Source organism: Accipiter gentilis, chromosome 2 (genome assembly GCF_929443795.1).
Source record: "Accipiter gentilis chromosome 2, bAccGen1.1, whole genome shotgun sequence".
NCBI lineage: Eukaryota > Metazoa > Chordata > Aves > Accipitriformes > Accipitridae > Astur > Astur gentilis.
Genome location: NC_064881.1, coordinates 3,693,611 through 3,707,736, shown reverse-complemented (window position 1 = coordinate 3,707,736; position 14,126 = coordinate 3,693,611). Strand labels below are relative to the sequence as shown.

The 14,126-nt window shown below is 40.6% G+C and overlaps 1 protein-coding gene across 1 annotated transcript in view; it reads right to left on the bottom strand.

The window, feature by feature from the left end:
- LAMA3 (laminin subunit alpha 3) overlaps positions 1–14,126 on the bottom strand; it is a 121,199-nt gene that overhangs the window by 78,532 nt on the left and 28,541 nt on the right. The window contains exons 8-15 of the mRNA XM_049827320.1: positions 13,184–13,302; positions 8,456–8,546; positions 7,293–7,424; positions 5,508–5,570; positions 4,163–4,204; positions 3,894–4,031; positions 2,902–3,036; positions 207–341 (exon numbers count right to left, since the gene is read on the bottom strand). Of these exons, the coding sequence (XP_049683277.1) occupies positions 207–341; positions 2,902–3,036; positions 3,894–4,031; positions 4,163–4,204; positions 5,508–5,570; positions 7,293–7,424; positions 8,456–8,546; positions 13,184–13,302 (855 nt within the window). The remainder of the gene's footprint in view (positions 1–206; positions 342–2,901; positions 3,037–3,893; positions 4,032–4,162; positions 4,205–5,507; positions 5,571–7,292; positions 7,425–8,455; positions 8,547–13,183; positions 13,303–14,126) is intronic.

Below are 14,126 nucleotides of genomic sequence, written 5' to 3'. Positions count from 1 at the left end.
GGGCGGACTACCAGAGTGTGTGCCTGCCAGGAAACCTGGCCACTGCCTGGATCTTCAGTGTCACTGTTGCCAGCTTTGGATGGAACAGAACTATCATGGTTACATAGATAGCTTCTCATGGAAATATATTTGAGAAAGTTTATTTTCTTCTGTATTGCAGAAATAAGAAGGGAACCCCAGTAAAAGGAGCAAAGTCATTTACTCACGCAAGCAGCTGGGATAGCTGTAATAACCTGGAGCGCACTGGTCACATCTAAGTCCAGCATAGTTGCTACGGCACAGACACTGACCTCTAGGACCGCATGTATTCTCCACTGAGCCGACAGCATCACAGTTACATTCTGCATAGAGAAAAATAAATAATAATTATCCTGACAGATACATGTCTCAACCAGCAGTTATTTAAAACAGAATTTGCCAAAAAAGTTACCTTTGAATGTAAAGCAATCATGAGGAAACCAGACAAACCATAATTTTACCACCGAAAATAATTACCCTGAAATAGATGCTTATACTGTAATTGCATCCTCAACCATTGATAATCAGGTTCTTACTGCAATTCTATAATGTACAGTTTAGAGATTTAGTTTGATGCCTCGCAAAACACATGTGTAAGGGACAGAAATCCATCTTACAATGGAAAGAACGTCACATGAGAGAAGTACTTAACATGTTTAAAAAATAACCTCTGAGAAACAGCATCTACAAAGCTAGGCTAGGTCTAATGGCTAACAACACACTTATTAGTAATGATGCACAAGCACAAGTTCATGGTGCACAAATAAATGATGCACAGGGTAAAAACTGCTGACATCTTAATTTCACAAGCTGGCAAGCAGTGAATTGCAGGAATCTGCATGTAATACATAAGGCATGTTGTCAGACTATAACAAAAGCTATTGTCAGTTCTATCACAGATAAGACGTGCTATTTTATTGAAACAATGCTGGATGTTACACAGGGTCACACTTTATAGGTACATGAATGGGAGCCCATCTGGGAATCCCAGCTGCCCGAGGTACAAGCCAAAGTGTTGCAGTTAATCACTTGGATCTTATGACTGACAGAAATGGCTGACCGACAGAAGTATAAAACAAACACTGTCTTTCCATTCCATGTTCGTGTTCCTGGTTACCCCTTTCGGTTCCTCTTTCTGCTGCAGCCAAGGACTTCTGACTTTGCTGTGTTTACTTCAAAGACGCCTGGAAAGACGCAGGGCTTGCTAGGAAGTTAGTATAAGAGAAATACAAATACTGAAGCTTCCAAAAACATCACCTACACTAGAGTCCACCCGCAGCTGAGCATTATATTGCATTCTCTCCTCATTTTAATAATACCGATTTGTTTAAAAGCTTTATTTCGATATCACTCCTATTGAATAAACCTTCTATTGAGTTCAATAAAGCAAGACCAGAGGGATCAGTTCTAGCTGCAGCAGCCAAAAAGTTATAGATCTACCTTCCTTCTAAAGATGACTTGCAGGCTGGGCTGCTCACTTTCCACCACAATTTGCAGCATGAGATGTTAGTTTAAGTTTAAACCTGTGGCAGCTTATTTTAACAGAACAAGTTGTGAACTGCAGCAGTTTTGAGTAATCCCACTGACTGTGTTTTCAATTCTTTTTATCTGTCTTTTACGATTTCTTTTTGCATGCTCTTTTATGCTCTTACGTCTCTTTTCAGCTTTTGGTGTTGAAAGTTCAAACGTATTCAATATGGGTTTGATTTGCTTTAATATTGCTACCTGATCAAGTTCTAAGGAAAAAAAAATATGGTTAGAGTATTTTAAAACCACTGAACAGCATGTACCAACACAGAATCCTGATTTTATGTTTCTCATTAAAAAATGTTCATCTACTCCAGACCATAAAACACAGTCACGTGGTATTTCTTTATTCCACCCATTGTGTTTGGTAACACAACATAATATATCTTTGGAAGGGCATAAAGGAGTCTGCTGTCTATTCATAGGATGTAAACAAGTACGTAAGCCCCAAAGGAAAAGGACTGCTATAGCCAACAACCAAAAATCATGAGAGAGAAGAATGTAAATCGTAGCGTTCTACATGAATCTTGCTAAGCGGTACAGGAAAGTATATACTAGAAATCAGCAATACCCTATATTCTTTCTCACTGTAAAATTCACTAAGGATTAAGGGCCTCTCTCTCACTCACTGCAAAGGCAGACGAAACCTAGGAGCCAGATCGGACTTGATGGATTCCTCATACACAGCCAAAACCATTATGATATTCAAGGACATACTTCATCAGTGCTGATCAGTTTTCCTCTCTTGTAAAAGGCAGGCTAGTCCCTGGTGGCAGGTACACTGGTGAAGCCCTGTGGAGATCATTTATGTTTCATGATTACATGAACAGAGGTTGGCTCTGCGCCTGTTGTACGATCTTAAAGTGAGTGAGAAATCACTGTGAAGGGCAAAATGGGAGCTTCTTATTTTCAGATTTGCAGGACACACCTTTTACAAGGTACCAGAAAAAGACCCTCTGCTGAAGTAAATTAGTGCTTCGCAGCTCCGCTCTGCCAGTTCCGTAGCAGTCAAGCATGCTCTGTTGCTGTAGGTCTCCATGTGACGACAGCTTTCAGATCCTTTGGTTATCAGTAAGACAGCTGTGCTGACTGAGGCTATATCAAACCGTCTGACCATGCAAAAAAAAAACCTGTCAGAAAAAGACTATATAATTCTTCCCTACTATGGAAACATGCCTGGAGTTAGTCCTTGGAGAATGAGAACGTATGAGGACTTCGCTGTAGAGAACAAGAGTCCCTGGCTCATTTATTGCTGTGATCATTGCTTCAACCACTGCAAAAAGAGTATCTGAAAAGCACTCCAGCCTGCCTGTTTGGGGGCCTCTTTGATGCTGTACATGCGACCGGCAGCCTTACCTGGACAGGCAGGGAAAGAGTGGTGGCCAGGCTGACAGCTGTCACACTGAAGTCCAGCCACCCCGGAGCGACAAAGACACATCCCGAGAAAATTGCAGATTTCAGGCTGGGTACCCGCCACATTACATTCGCACACTGCAAATGAGAAAAGACATTTCAGAGGCAGCCTCTGCACAGGCTCTCTTCTTTTATCTTTCTTTAAATAAATTTAAAAAAAAAAAAAAAAAAAAGGAAGAGAAAAAGCAACTGCCTGATGCTCAACGAGACCCAAATCCTCCCATCAGATTTGATTCATAACAGCTTTTATTGATTGCTTACATCAGTAATAATTCAGTATTGAGAGAGACATTAATGGAAGAGCAAAAGAGTCTGGCTCAAAGTGACTACTGGGTCCGGTATCAGTGTTGCAGCACTACACTTAGCCTTTCCCCACTTAGAGTCTGATTTATCGATGCCAAGTGGTATGCCAGCTATTGAAAGTAGTTCCATCCTTTTTTAAGACTAAAATGAAACAATTTATGGTTTTGATTTACAATCTCAGGTGGGAGGCGTTAATAAAATGCCTAAAAAGACAGTGCAGAGATGGTTAATAAAGTCTAAAACCAGTCAGTTTTCTAGTATTGATTAGAAAGGGCAGCCTGGTGCATCAAAGTGAGGTTGCAAACTCTAATTAAACACAAATATTTTTTTTTAAAAAACAAGGATAAGTAACAGAAATATTCCCAAACGTATTCTAAATTTCATCATTGTTACTAAATCCAGCTCCAGACTGGAGTCTGACAGCTACATCACACAGCAGATGGCAATCAAGAAAACAGGGGCATTTTTAAATAGAAATCTCCCCTCATCATGTTTTTCTTCTTCTTCGATTTCTGTGAGTTTTGGGAGAGACCCTTACGAACACATCTCTGTGGCAAAAGAATTTCGTCCCTCAGTATAAAACCTGGGTCTGTATTTTGGATACACTTGCTGAAACGGAATGTTTGGCTTACCCTGGCAGAAGGGGTAATGAAAATACCCAGGTGCACAGGTATCACAGGAAAACCCCTGAAATCCAGTTCGACATCTGCACTGTCCAGTATTTACGTCGCAGTCACCGCCCAGCACTCCTGCACCGTGGCACTGGCATGCTGAAGAGCACGTTTGTAAAGAAAACATTTGTGGCATTACAATCTTAAAGTTCCTGTTTCACTTGGAAGCCGAAGGCTGGCATTTATGCCAGAGCGCAGGCTCCAAGCATCAAAGAAACTACGGCACTTACGCAGACACTGGGGGCCAAAATACCCTGGTTTGCAGCCATCTTCTAGTTACAAAAGGAAAGGAAAAGAAAGAAACGAACAAAGTTAGTGCATAAAATCATGCACCTCCTCGTATTTTGCAGAGAAAAACAGATCAGTACTTAGTAATTATTACTCTTGAACCGAAAAAATTATTTGTATGACCCTTACACACAAAACTCATTTAAAAAAATAATAATCTGTAATAGAGTTTACTCTGTCAGCGCAAATTTACAACTTCTACAGACACAGAAGCTTCCACTTAGAGGCAGCTGCCTTCAGACTCAGATGCTACTCAATGAAAATATAAATAGCTCAGGATCTGTTTTCTCCTGTTCATTTTTATTCATTTTACTTTGGAGTTTTCTTTCTTCTTGTTTTTAAAAATATATGATAGAAGGGGATATACGACAGAGCACACCTAGAGGTCTGCCAGGGCAATTATTTTGGATGCTGGATGAAGGAGATAAGTGGTACAGGAGTCTGAGGCTTTGTGGGCTGTGACGGCAACTGCAGACACTTTCAAGAAAACAACTGGGACTTGTAAATACATACATGGATTGGTACTGTCTGCTTATATCTAAGTGTCTGCTACATTCACATATAACAACACTTTTTCATTTTCATAAACTCCAGTTCTATTAAAGCTATTAGAAATAAAGGGGAAGAATGTTGATTTTAGGATACGAAAAAGGTTTTGAGGTTTTTTTGAAGTTATTAATCCTGAAGTATGTATGTGGTTACGCACTAGCTGTGATGATGTCTCCATTCTGCAGTATAATAATATATACTAAAAAATATAAGCCCACTGAGGGAATAATTGTATGGATTTCAGGCAGCTTTGCAGTGGGCTAAATAAGAAATATGTAGCTCATTCAGAAATCAAAGTCCTTCACTGCCAAGGGCAATGTACAATTTGCCAGGTGCAAGAGGACAGTCCAGAAGCAGAGGCCAGTTAGCCTTAAGGAAGAGATTTACACCGCAATGCAGCTGACAAGTTGTACATGTCAGAAAGTCTTGATGGATATGTTCATAAGAGCACCAAACAAGATGGTCAGCCTCTTCTGCAGATGTTTGCCGGAGGCTGGTCAAATTTATTTTGATCCATAACTCTTCCTGAAACTAGCCTACTAAACTGTTTAATACAAACATGACAGTAAAATGAACTCCTGGCAAGAACAAAAGCTCGCTGAAAGACAAATACCAACAGTGGCAAAATTACTACATAAATCTCCATGAAAGACCAGGCACCACCAAAACAGCGAACAATAGCAACACAGGGAAAAACAGTGAAATGGGGGGGCAGGCGGGGAACCACCAAGAACTTGCCGATTATGTCGCCAGCCATAGCATCTCTTGGATTGGGAGAAGTAAAAGGATATACAGGAATACCTTTAAAACAAAAGAAACAGTGAAGTGTATTTGAAACAGACACATTTATTTCATTATGACAAAGGATGAAGTCATCTCCTGTATTCACATGACTCTAGTAACCAACTTTGGCTTAGTTTTCTTTCAGTTAGGAACAGGATAAGAAACATTTTACTTTTGATCTCCAATTCAGGTACAGACATCCCTTCTCAAAAGAACAGTATGAAAGGCCAGACACCATTTGGAAATGCTACCAGGTTGCTTCCCTGCTCCCTACCCTTCTGTACAGAAAGCTTTCTCATGCTAGACGGTGTTATGAGAGCTACCTAGGGAGCTCCATATTTATTGCACATTTTCTGCTTCCAGCTGAAGGTCCATCTCCTGCTATTTAGCATTATCACTCGCTGCCTGAACTGCGACGTCTGTGGTACATCTTAGGAGCTTTTTATCTGAGAATCTTTCCAAAGTTGATGAGCTACAAACATCGGTGGGACTTAGAACAAGGTCCGCCTGAGCTGAACTTACTTAAAAATGTTGGATTACAAACAAGAGGATACATGAGGTGTCATAATCTAGAATGCACTGTACAGAGAGGATTTATTCTAACAGCCATTGAATTCAAGCAACAATCAATTTTTTACAGTTTTTTTCCTTTGTTTTGTATTATTTCCTTCTTCCATTTTTATCATGGTACTTCTCTTTTAGTCAGACCTCAAATCTTGCCCCAGAACAACACCTGTTTTAGTAACTGTCAGAAACACACTTCTCCTGAGGGCACAAATCATCCCACCAATGCATTTTTAGAATCTGATCATGGAGCTTTTATGTGGCAAACACAATCCTGATGTTGCATTTTCTTCCCAGATATTTTATACATAATTTGTTTATGGGGAAAGCATTTAATTTTCTGAATTCCCAGCATTTTAATATTAATGTCCTTATTTTAAAGTAAAAATCTAATTTTCAATTAATCAATTGCATTAGATAAATGGAAGCACTCAGCAGTTCTGTGTCACATCATTTTTTCTAATGTGTTTATTTTCTTTGGATTTACAAACAGCTTTCCTTCAACCACTTCTTAAAAAAATCTGAAAAAAACTGGAACCCTTCCTTCAACCACATATCTGCACCTACCCACAGACCAGCAAAGAGAAGAGAGCATAGCTGACAGCCTTAAGCTCTGCCAGGAGGACCTTTCCAACATTATGCAGGCACTATTTTAGAATTACTTTTATTTATGTTAGAATAATTTTTATTTATTTTAGAATCATCTGCAAGCCCACAAGCTTTGTTTATCAGGGATGCAAGTTCCAAATCCTAGGAGGTGTCAAGGAGAACACATAACCATTTTCTCCCCTCTCTCTCACTACAGCCATGTTCCATTTCCCAGTCCGAGTGGTGTTTATGCCTAAAGACCCTGAGATACGTTTAAACAATTTGTCCAGGGCTTTAGAACTGAAATTCATGACTTACAGAGACATAGGCGGTAGCGTCTCTGAAGATGTCTTAAATTAACTCAGAATTGTGAGAATGCAGCACAATCTCTTTGATTTTCAAGTAAACATTGTTTTGTAAAGTAAACAAGAGTCTCTTCAGTATTACGACAATTGATTTATGAGAGCATGTAAACATGTGAAGCTGAAATGCCAGATGTTTTAACCAAGTCAAGTGTCATGAAAACAGCTAATTCTTTAATGAACATTTAAAATAAAGGAAGAGAGTCATTTTTATTTGCATACTTACGGACACAAAATGGATAATCATAGAATCCATCAGCACAGCGATCACAGTTTTCTCCCTGGAAATTCTGCTTACAGAAACAGCGGCCAGACCCTTCCTCACAGCCCTCTGCACGCTCTGAGTTACAACTGCAGGCTAAGTAAGTATCAGCAATTAGGCACTTTTTGGAAAATAGTTAATTTGACTTTTACAGCAGTGTACTATGGCATTACAATAGCATCACATTCACAGTTGTGTATGTCTCATTAACATTTGCATACTGTCTCATATTTTCCAAGTACTCTATATCACCAATTAATATTTGTGATATCCCTTAGAAGTAAGACCTATATTATTTTCTTAGAGTCTTTAATTTTTTTTTAATTCAGAAAGCTGCATGTTATTACTCCACAGCACTGCAGCAACTATCTTTTCTGTGGCTTCTGCTCATCTCTCTCCAGGGTCTAGGATAAATACCATGCTCCATCCACCTTCCCTTATACACCATGTGCAACATTATGGCAGCACGCCACAGCTCTGTTGACTTTCCATTCATTTCAATACCCAAATACAGCAAACCATGGTTTCCTCCTACCTGTCACAAGGCTCCTTCAGCCTGTGTGTAATCCAACTCTTATCTCTTGCCTATACATAGCTCTTCCTTTTTAAATGTTATATTAGTAATTATCCTATTGCATTATTTATTAGATGTTAGGTTCAGCATTGCATAAAGTAGGACTAGCGAACCTTGTGACCTTTTGAGCTATAGAATACAATTTTTATGTGACCAAGAGCCAAAGGATACCTCACATGTACATCAGAGAGCTAAGAGAAGCAAGGTCATGGGGGTAGGAGATGAGAGTGGCTTCCTAGAACTCATGCCAGCTCACTATGGGGTGTGTAGCAGCACCCCAGGCTTATGTGACCCTGTCTTCTCAGCAGCCTTTTCTGCCTTACTTCTTCCTGTTGTCCTGCTGCTGGTCTGAAGCTTTAGGCTCATGACACATAAGTTAAGAAGGGTGTAAAAGGGTCTAAAGCAACACAGAAAGTAATTTGCAGTTGCTCTCCAACATCTTTTGGCCACTCTTTCATTTTTCCTCCCCAAAAGAGGCATCCAATGCCCTGATTATAGCAAAAAAAACCCCAAGCTACCACCATGAGAAGATGCTTCATGGAGAAGGACTTACGTATACAGCCATCAGGAGCTCTTGCTGGAACACCGTAAGGACGATAGTAACCTCCTGCACACTTCTCACAGTTAATACCAGCTGTGTTATGCTGCGCAAAATAAAACAAAAGGAGAATATGAGATAAAAAGGGGAACTTGGAAGAATTAACATACAATAACATCCCTTACACTGTTTCTATAGGATCAGCACAGGAAAAAAGTAGAATATGACTGCAATAAAGACAGCATTCATCATTTGCTGTTCTTTAACCACCTGTTCTGTACAGATTTCTTTATCATTATATTCTCACATAAAGCAGATTAATTTTATCTTTAAAGTATGATAAAAAAGAGCTGTTTTAACAAAAAAAAATTAAATCTAGGAAAAAAGTTCTGTTTTCTCTATCACATGATATTTATCTCTTTTTATACTATTTTCTTATCATAACGTCTACACTGTTCAAGCAACTGCATCATTCATTCTTCCTCATACCATATATTGCTTTTCTGAATACCCTATGTCCAAGATCAGCAACATCAAAATAAACTAAAACCTGATCAGTCAGGTCAGCACAAAGCAGATCTTCCATTAGAAAACTATATGTCTCTGTAGACATGTGTTTTAGGGACACAAAAAAAATATCATCAGTAACTTGAACTACAGCAAAAATATATAACTCCCCTGTGAACACAGTCCTGAGTGTATTTCAACTCGTGCAGCAAAGCTCTGCCCTGCGGTGGTGCAGCAGGAGCACGCAGCAGCGGTGGCATGTACCAGTTGAGTAAATCACAGTCACGAGGCATCCTGGCGAGCTCGTAGTCTCTTGAGCAGGAAACTGGAGAGGGAAGCTTTGTCCTGGAGCAACCAAAGCAGCTTCCCCCCGCTCCCACCCACTGTTTAGTTCCTCCTTAGGGAGTGTTGCAATTCAGGGCTGAGCAGGGACCCAGCATTTAGCGGAGGGACCGGTGGGGCAGTTCACGAGCAGGGCACCCAGGAGGCTGCTGGGGCTGCTGCTCGTGGTTGGCGCGTTCAGTTTGCGCAGCAGTTTTGGGTTCTGCTTCCAGCTCTGCCGGGAGCCTCCGTAGCATCTTCAGAGCTGAGCTACTGCCGGGAAAGGCTGATGCTAGATCAGGGAGGGTGATGCTCACATCGCACAGCGGACAGAGACACAGCAGTTGTTGCAGCACTTAGCATGGCAGGAGAACAGAGGGGCCCAGCATCTCTGCTCAAGGCTGTGCAGGGCTACTTGGACATTGCACAGCGTTGGTCTCGACACACTGCAGGGCATAGTCTTCAGACTACAGGTGCCAACTCCTGTGGCACATCAGAGTCTCCACCCCAGACAGCTCCAGGAGGTGGATGCCACTCTCCAGGTCTGGGGCTATAGAGAGGGCCTGGGCCTCTCCCTGGGGCTCGGGGCAGGTGATGAACCTGCGCAGAGCTTGGGGGTAAGGGTCAGAGGACAGACCAGCACAGCTGATATTGCAGTAGGTGTCTGTTACCTGAGCAAGAAGGCAAATGAAACCTTCGTGAGGGAACTAGACAAAGCCTTGGTACTCATGTATGACTTTAACCACCTGAGTATCTGCCAGAAGGGCAATGCAGCTGGGTGCAAGCAATCCAGAAGTTATTTCGAATGTATCAAAGACAATTTCTGGATGTAGAGGTTCGTGAACCGCTTAGGGGAGATGCTCCGTTCAAACTGACACCCTCTAACAAGGAAGAACATGTGAAGGTTGAGGGCAGCCTTGGCTGCAGTGACCCCAAGACTGCGGATTTTAAGCTGCTGAGACAAGTAAGCAAGACAAATAGCAGAATTACAGTCCTGGGCTTCAGAAAAGCATGCTTTGGCTTGTTCAGGTATCTGCTTGGCAAGACTCTGCGTGAAACTGCCCTGGAGAGGAAAGGGGACCAGGAGACCTAGTTGATTCTCACGCGCAGCCTCCTTAGAACAAGAACAGTTCTTTGCAATGTGCCGAAAGTCAAGCAAGTACGGCAGAAGGCCAGCACAGATAAATACAGAGCTCCCGATTCATCTCAAACTCAAAAAGAACATACATGGAAGGTGGAAGCAGGGACAGGCTACTTGGTGGCAATACAAAGACATTGCCCACACATGTAGGAGTGGAGTTAGGAAAGCCAAAGCTTAGCTAGAGTTAAAACTAGCAAGGGAAGTGAAGTGCAAGAAGATAGGTTTCTAGGAGCACCTCAGCAGCAAAAGAAAAGCTACTGGGAGTAGGGGCCCATTGCTCAGTGGGGAAGGAGATCCAGTAAGCAAATCATCTTAGAACACACGAAGGACAGGAAGGTAATTGGACGTATTCAACATAAATTTACCTAGGGCAAAGTATGCCAAATCAACCTCATTGATCTCTGTGGTAAGATGACTGGTGCTATGAACAAGGGGCAAGCAGAGCCACCAAGATGGTGAGGGACTGAAGCACATGACATCCAAGAAGAGGGTGAGACAGCTGTGTCTCTTCAGCATTAAGAAGAAAAGGGAGAAATTACTGCCATGTACAACTGCCCGATCAGAGGATACAGAAGGGATGGAGCCAGACTCTTCTCAGAGGTGCACAGCAATTGGATGACAGGAAACAGGCACAGATTGGAGCTTGGAAAATTCCAATTAGGTATTAGGGAAAGAAATTTATCATGAAGGTGGTCAAACACTGAAACAGGTTGCCATGAGTGGTTGTGGAATCTCCGCCCTTGGACTTGTTCGAGGCTTGACTGAACAAGTCCCTGAGCAACGTGATTAATTAGACCTGCTCTGAGTAGGGGGTTGGACTAAGTGATTTCCAGAGCTCCCTTATTGTCAGACTCTCAAGAAACTGAATCTATCTTTGTATGCAACCTTTCAATTCTACCACTTCTTTGTTCAGGCATCCATTCCTAACACTTTTTTCCCTGACACAAACAGAAAAAGTAAATTAAAATCCATATGCTTTATCCATGAAAAAAAATGCTATAATTAGATTTACGGTAAACTCATTTAATCCAGCATAACTTCCACAAAATTAGGTTACAAACAATTAATATCAGTCATATAACCAGGACTCATGGATTTAGATTAATTTTGCCCTTTTCTATCCTGGAAGCAATATAAGAGAAATGTTCTTTCATGAACAAAGAGCTGACAGGAAGGACCAACATGATAAATCTTACCAGACTTCATGAACAAAGTTCTCAACAAAAATGTAAATTTGAAGACAAAGAACGTTTCTTCTACTCATGCTAGTAAAAATAACTCTACTCTCTTCTGACTGCCTTTTGGACAATATCTGATTATATTGTGGCAATAAGATGGAAAATATACCCTATAAATGTTACTGGATATTTCCTTTTTTTTTTTTTTTTTTTTTGTTCCTTAAATACAGCTATATTTTTAAATGCACAGCATGGTAATATATAAATCATGATGCATAGGTTTCATAGGAACATAGGCTTGATGATAATTTTCCCTCTGAATTACATTCTGGTCAGCTGCTTGTCATCATACTTCAGATGACTTGACAACAAAAGGAAGACAGACTTCCATATAAGTCTGGCTGTATTGAACCCTGAGATCACTGAACCAATGAATAATTCAGGTTGTAAGGGACGTCAGGAGGTCAGGTGGTTCGGTCCCACTCAAAGCAGAGATAAGTCCAAGATTAGATCAAGTTGATCAGAGCCTTGTGTGATCTTTCCTGATAGTAATTACCCAGAGTAGAACGAAAGTTACCCAGGATGAGAGACATTCTTTCTCTTTCCAAGAACACGTTATCCATTTATGACGGATACAGTGTAAAGTCTCTGATTCCAAACATACATTTGTTGATTCAATCCCACCGAGCCTGTAAGACAGTTATGGGGCTGGAGCATGTGACATGTAAGGAGAAACTGAGGGAACGGCTTTGGCTGGCTTGGAGAGGAGATGTTCAAGGAGGGTAGAGGTATCTAGTGGCAGTTTTCCTCTACTTAAGAGTGGGTCACACAGAAGACAGAGCCAACTCTTCTCAGACATGCACAGCAAAAGGACAAACGCCAACTGTCATGAGTTGCAATTGGGGAAATTCCTACTGAACAGTAACAAAAATCTCTTTACCATGAGAGCAATTAAGTGCTGTAAAAGATTACCCAGAGTCTGTGTAATCTGCATCCTGGGAAGTTTTCAAAACTCAACTGGACGTTTCTCACTGCAACCTGACATAGCTTTGCATCTAGCCTTGGTCTGAGTGGAGCACCAGTCTAGCTGACTTCCAAAAGTCCCTTCTATGATTCTGTGCTTTTTCAATACCTATAGGATTCCTTCTTGGTATAGCCTATGCTCTCCTTTACTTCTGCCGACGAGGGAGAACCCTCTGTGTTTTGCTGCAGTAAGGAACCAGCTGGCCTGAGCTGGAATTTTATTTGGTTACTTTTACTTCCTTCTGTTAAGCAGGGTAATGGCAGAGTTTATAATAACAGGAAAGAGAATTTCTGTAGTTGATTTAAGTGTCGCATTGTGTGGCTTTATTTGAATCACACAGGACTGAGCATAAATACAATTTATATGTATCTTTTATACATTAACAAGCAATGTTGTACAATGTAAATTATTTTCAGACACCTTTTTTCCGGCTTTGAGTACAAGTAACACCACCAGAGAAATGGAGCTATCTAGACTGATCAGCCTCCAAACTACTAATGTGGACACAGTCCCACTTCAGCAGCCCTTCTTCAAATATCACTTATTTAAACTGACCAAAATGACCTTTTTACCTGGCAATTAATGCAGACTCCTCCACCTTCATAATGCCCATGGATGTTTAAGCTTTCTCGACGGTGATCAACATCAGCATCATAGTAGCAATCAGTGGCATGTCCATGGCAATTGCAGGCTAAAAATGTAATATTGCAAGTCAGCTTTCTTTATAATGCTGGAATTCAGTAATGTAGCAGAGGTGAAAAAGAAGCTAAGATTTTTTTTTTTTATGTATACATACATTCAGGTATGTTTGAGTATGCTCAAATGCACATATTTACTCATCAACAACAGGATTTTCATACTAGAAACATGGTAAGATCATGTAGACATGAAGAAAACACGCTGCTAGGCTCATCAGAGGAGGCAACAGTTGTACCAACTCAAAACTATATATTTATGCATAAATGCAGAACTAGGAAGCTCCAGAAGAATAGTCTCAGCAGTTTTTAAAAATTATCAAAAACATGTTCAAATGCTTACTCTATTTTTCCATGTCTAAAAAATATACCTGGGCTGAAGCTGTATGCACTACATCTTTATTTAAAATAAAGAATTCTATATAAGATATACACATTTGAATAAAAAGATCTACACCAAAGAACTCCCGCACTCAGCTGTAGATACAGATATACCAGCAAACTTGGCTATACATTTAGCCAGCTGCTGTCTTCTGAATGGAGAAGTTTTAAGTACAAGTTCATTCTATTTCCTGAGAATTGTGGATTCAAAAAGAAGTATGGTATTAAGAACAATAATACCACGACCAATAATAATAATATATTATTATTATTATTATTATCTAGAAAAAGATAGAATTAGGTGACTGAGATAACTAATTTCCCCAGTGTATGGTTGTTTATAGTCACAGCTGCGATAGATTTTACTTTAGGTGGTTTGTGGTTAGCTCCTTTCCTTTTTCCTTCTGTTAAGCCAAACAAAGGTAACAGCTGAACGCAC